A 6,000-nucleotide genomic window follows, 5' to 3' on the forward strand; every position below is an offset into this window, starting at 1 on the left:
AGATTTGCCAGGATGTTGCCTTGTATGGAGGCCATTAGCTATGAGGAGAGGTTGAATAAACTTGGTTTTGTCTTACTGGAACGATAGAGGTTGAGAGGCGACCTGACAGACTTCTACAAAATTATGAGGGGCATAGACAGGGTGGATAGTCAGAGACTTTTTCCCAGGGTAGAGGGGTCAATTACCAGGAGGCATAGGTTTAAGGTGCGAGGGGCAAGGTTTAGAGATGTACGAGGCAATTTTTGTTTTTACACAGAGGGTAGTGGGTGCCTGGAACGCGCTGCCGGAGGAGGTGGTGGAAGCAGGGACGATAGCGACGTTTAAGGGGCATCTTGACAAATACATGAATAGGATGGGAAGAGGGGGATACGGACCCCAGAAGCGTAGAAGATTTGAGTTTTGACGGACAGCATGGTCGGCGCAGGCTTGGAAGGCTGAAGGGCCAGTCCCTGTGCTGTTCTTTTCTTTGTTCTCTTGTTCTAATCACTGTTCCGAGGAATTAACATTTCACTTAATTCTTTAGTCACCACGTGAAAAGTTGCTTCATTTAAAAGCTACAGAAAGTTACATCCAAATTTGATTAGAGGCTTAACTACAATTTTTAAAAATAAAAACAAAATACTGCTGATGCAGAAAATCCAAATAAAATTGAAAATCCAGGATAAACTCAGGTCTGGCAGTGTCTGTGGAGAGAGAAACAGTTAACGCTGAGTCCATAAGCATAACATAGACTCAGAACATTAAATCCACCCTCCTCTGTCACCAATCTTCCAACCAACTCATTCAAAAGGAGACTAAACCTGGTTAATCGCCTTTCCAACCAGCCCACCCCATCAGCATTAACTCATTTGAACTCTCGTCAGTGAAACAACAAATACTACATTTCCCTGTGTATTGTTTGTGATTAAACGTCCTTATTGTGGAAGGTTGTATTGACATCTGGCTCTGACAGAAATTTGGCACAAGAAACATCGAATTAAACTTTCACCCACCTGTTCTAATCAAATCTCTATTCTTGATGTCTAACCCTCATCAGTTTACTCTTTCCTCCTAATCCTCAGGAAGCTTCTCCTCCTTAAGAGTATCTCACCTTTTCAATCCATCTACATGTTCTATAAACTGCTCATCTGTTGTTCCCATTCCTACAACGACTTCTGCAACCACTGATCTGCTCAACTAGTCCTAAACACCACCGCTAAAACTTTGACCCAGTAATACTTCAAAAGTCCCTGGTTTCTCCTCCTGACCATGGGACCCTTCTTTGCTTCCACAAAACCAATGGGGAGAGACCAGAGGATATCGGACACACACTTAGTATAGCCACCCAATACCAGGATTTGGTTGAACCACATTAGACAAAACAGTTTGGCTCCATCAAAACTGTCCACTGAGTCAGGATTGTCCTCAAGACCAAAGAAAAATTACTTTTTTTCTGTCATTACAATCTCCTTAAACCTCTAGCCCCTCGGACCTCACTTGCAAAAATATGACAGTGGTAATATCAGTGAACCAGTAACCCAGAGGCCCAGGTTAATATTCTGGGGTCATGTGTTCAAATCTCACCATAGCAACTGGTGGAACTTAAATTCAATTAACAAAACCCAGAATTGAAAGCTAGTCTCAGTATTGGTGACCACAAAATTATCATTCATTGTCATAAAAACTCATCTGGCTCATTAGCGTCCTTTAGGGAAGGAAATCTGCCTTCCTTACTTAGTCTAGCCTACATGTGACTCCAGGTCCACAATCATGTTGTTGACTCTTAACTGACCTCAAAAATGACCTAGCAAGCTACTCTGCTCTAGGACAATGAGGGATGGGTAACAAGTAATAAATGCTGGCCTTGCCAGTGATCCCCACATCCCATGAAAGAATAATAAAAGATCTGCAAGTTTCCTAGAAGATATTATGTGGCAAATTATTTTATCTTACCTGATGGAGTATCAACAGTCATATCCTCAAGATTAATAACAAGGTCATCTTCAAATGGTTTTGCGTACTACAGAAACCCAAAAATATTTCACTCATATGTCCATTCGATTGGGTTAAACTACATACAAAATCTGTACTATTTTTTGCATTTGATAAAATGTATGATAAATATACCTTTAAAAAAAAAACACACTGCAAGCTACATATTTTAACTTTAGTTCAGAGGAGTCAAAGATACAACCGGTGGGGTTATGGGGAAACAACCCGTAGGGTTATGGGGAGAAGGCAGGAGAATGGGGATGAGAAACATATCAGCCATGATTGAATGGTGGAGCACACTCGATGGGCCAAATGGCCTAATTCTGCTCTTAAGTCTTACGGCTGCATCAGACACGTGTAATGTTGCTGTGCGGCCCGCTGAACATTTCCAAAGTTACACCAAATTGTTCCATTAAAAAACATTAAAAGCTCGGGAGAGCTTAACGGTGATGAGGCAGCATGTGCATCTGCAGAGTATAACTAACTGCGCAGGCAAGTTTCTCGAGTGTGGAATTTAGATCGATATTGCTTCTAACTGGTATTCATTCAGTGAGTGCATTTCAGCATGTGTAGATAGCTGCAAAATGACTTACAACATAAAAACATACTTAACTATGTCTATGAAGAGAAAAATTGATAAATAATGCCATGCATTAAGCAAATGGAAACTTTTTTAAAAAAACCAAAGCAAGTGGAAAGCTTCTATGCTTAATTTGTTTGCAAACAGTATGCTGCCAAAGAATACAGTGAGAAGTCTTATAACACCAGGTTAAAGAGGAAGGAGCAGTGCTCTGAAAGCTAGTGTTTGAAACAAACCTGTTGGACTTTAACCTGGTGTTGTAAGACTTCTTACTGTGCTCACCCCAGTCCAACGCCGGCACCTCCACATCATGGCCAAAGAATTCCACATTGATACATATTCCACATTGATACATATGGCAATACACCTGAAGACAAGTTGTCAGAATTGGAACAGTTGTTGATAAAGCAACAATATGCATTCACAAATGTGCTCAACAAAAGTGACAAGCATTAAATGCAAGCTTTGTAATCGTTAAAGAAATTGCAGCTCTTTCTTTTTTTTTGCAAAATATTTTTATTCTCCATTTTCACCCCACCCACAAGCAGTAAATGGTAATAAATACAACGTCAATTTCCTTAAGAACAACAACGATCTCATCCTCCCACCACCCCAAGCAACGACCCACCTAACAATATAAGCATCAAATAGAACAAACCCTCCCACGGTGGGACAAACAAAGGAGAAATCAAAGAAAAATAAATTAGGAATTGTCTATGGGCATCATTAACCTATAGAGTCCCTCCCACCACTAACATTCAATGCCATCCAATCCCCGAAAGAGTACCGTAGATGACACCCATGCACTGCATTGCAAGCACCCCCCCCCCCCCCCCCCCCCCGGGCTCCTCCCCTCCACTTCCTCTTACAAAAATCCTCCCCCCCAACCAAGTTCCTTCCCACCATCGTTCCACCCCGGCTAGACTCATCGGGACCTATTCTGCCAGGCTCCACCCTCCTCACTCCCGTTCACTGGCCGGCATAAACCGGCCAGCGTGGAGGCCCCCGCCCGGGTCTCTTTCCCCCTAGCCCGGCCCCAGGAAAGCCAAGAAATCCTCTTTAGCACACAAACCTCACATACACACCCAAGCTCAAAAGAACCATCATTGCAAGTGAAAGTCCCCTCTCTTCCCATGTCCAAGTATATACAACGTTGGCTCATTTAGCGCATACACCCGCCAGAGGCAACACAAGGTGGGTGGGTGTACTGTGGGGCACCACCAGAGCGGTTGAGGGATTGGACCTGCATTTTGAGCAGACCGATGCACGGCTCAATGGCAGCCCGGGTGGCCACATGGACCTCATTGCATCAGGTCTCCACATCGGCAATGAAGTCATTAGTTCTCCTTCTTCTCCCCAGTACATAATGTATACTCAAGGATCGACTTCTTTGTAGTGGGGAAAATCAGTGCTTCTGGGACTGGTCAGGGCAGAATACTCTGCAACCACAATCTCTGACCACGCTCCACATTATATGAATGTGAGGTTGGAGACAGGCAGTGCCCAACACCCCACATGGTGGCTGGACACGGCCTCACTGGCCGATAAGGCTGTCTGCAAGAAAATATCATAGGCCACAGACAAATACATAAAGAACAACCAGAACGGGGAGGTCTCACCTTCCACATTCTGGAAGTCGCTAAAGACAGCACGGTAGCATTGTGGATAGCACAAATGCTTCACAGCTCCAGGGTCCCAGGTGCGATTCCGGCTTGGGTCACTGTCTGTGCGGAGTCTGCACATCCTCCCCGTGTGTGCGTGGGTCTCTTCCCACAGTCCAAAGATGTGCAGGTTAGGTGGATTGGCCATGATAAATTGCCCTTAGCGTCCAAAAATTGCCCTTAGTGTTGGGTGGGGTTACTGGGTTATGGGGATAGGGTGGAGGTGTTGACCTTGGGTAGGGTGCTCTTTCCAAGAGCCGGTGCAGACTCGATGGGCTGAATGGCCTCCTTCTGCACTGTAAATTCTATGATTCTATGTGATCAGGGTAGAAATTATCGCTTTTAAAGCATGAAGAGACAGGGACAAGAGGGCAGCTAGGTAACAGCTAGTCGACTGGCACGGGGGACCCTATATGTATACGGAGACAAAGCCAGCCGTCTGCTGGCGCATCAGGTGAGAAAGCAGGCAGCTACAAGGGAAATTGCACAGAGATAGCAGAGGCACACTAGAAACAGACCCAGGCACGGTCAACAAAGCCGTCGAGGCCTTCTACCGGGGACTTGACACCTCGAGCCCCCAGCAGGAGACTCGGGGATGAAGCACTTCTTCGATGGACTGGACATGCACATCATGGGGGAGGACAGGAAACAAGGCCTGGACACCACTAGAACTGGGAGAGGTCATGAGAGAATTAGCTCCATGCAGGTGGGAAGGCGCCTGAACTGGACGGTTTCCAGAGGACTGCTACAAAATAATTTGCGACAGCACTGGCCCCGCACCTGCGGGAGATGTTCACACTGTCTCCTATGCTGGCAGAAGCCTCAGTCTTGCTAATACCTAAAAAAGACAAAGACGGGCAGCACTGCAGCCTCACGGCACCGAGGTCCCAGGTTCGATCCCGGCTCTGGGTCACTGACCGTGTGGAGTTTGCACATTCTCCCCATGTTTGCATGGGTTCCACCCCCACATCCCGAAGATGGGCAGGGTAGGTGGACTGGCCACATTAAATTGCCCCCTAATTGGAAAAATGAATTGGGTACTCTAAATTTATTAAAGAAAAAGAAAAAAAAAGACAATGACCCAACAGAGTGCGGTTCATACAGACTCATCTCGCTACTAAATGCAGACACCAAAATATTGGCCAAGGTACTAACCAAGAGGCTTGAGAACTGCGTACCAGAGATGGTCGCAGAAGATCAAACGTGACATAAATTCCCCTACCTGGGGATCCAAATCGCCAATGACTGGACAGGGGTCCACAAATGGAACCTGACCAGTCTGACAGAGGAAGCTAAAAAGGACCTGCAGAGATGGAACACACTCCTACTCTCTGCCTGGGAGAGTGCAGACGATCAAAATGAATGTGCTGCCCAGGTACCTCTTGCTCCTTAGATCCATAACGATCTATCCCCCAAGGCCTCTTTCAACTCACTGGACAAACTAATTATGGCGGTTGTGTGTGTGTGTGCGCGTGTGTGGGGGGGGGGGGGGGGGGGCGAATGATAGCATCCCAAAGAAGGTCCTACAGAACCTCCCAAACCTGCAGTACTATCACTGGGCAGCGACAGCAGAAAGAATAATGGGGTGGATAAAGGAGCCAGAGACCGAGTGGGTGCTCCTTTAAAATGCGATGGCAGGACGGGGGGGGGGGGGGGGGGGGGGGGGGGGGGGGGGGGGGGGGACGGGACATTGACAGTTAGAGATATGTACACAAGACAGTAGGATCACAACATTGGACAAACTGCTGGAAAGATTTCAACTAACAGGGGGCAACAAATTCAGGTACC

At 46.3% G+C, this 6,000-nt stretch overlaps 1 protein-coding gene across 1 annotated transcript in view; it reads right to left on the bottom strand.

Annotated features, from left to right (window-relative positions):
• The window catches only part of LOC119968898, a 37,713-nt gene extending 34,907 nt beyond the window's left edge, over positions 1-2,806 (bottom strand). The window contains exons 1-2 of the mRNA XM_038801867.1: positions 2,788-2,806; positions 1,933-1,999 (exon numbers count right to left, since the gene is read on the bottom strand). Coding sequence (XP_038657795.1) covers positions 1,933-1,954 — 22 coding nt within the window. The 5' untranslated portion in view covers positions 1,955-1,999; positions 2,788-2,806. The remainder of the gene's footprint in view (positions 1-1,932; positions 2,000-2,787) is intronic.
• Positions 2,807-6,000: the final 3,194 nt, after the last annotated feature.

This window comes from Scyliorhinus canicula, chromosome 7 (assembly GCF_902713615.1).
Source record: "Scyliorhinus canicula chromosome 7, sScyCan1.1, whole genome shotgun sequence".
In the NCBI taxonomy this organism is placed as follows: domain Eukaryota; kingdom Metazoa; phylum Chordata; class Chondrichthyes; order Carcharhiniformes; family Scyliorhinidae; genus Scyliorhinus; species Scyliorhinus canicula.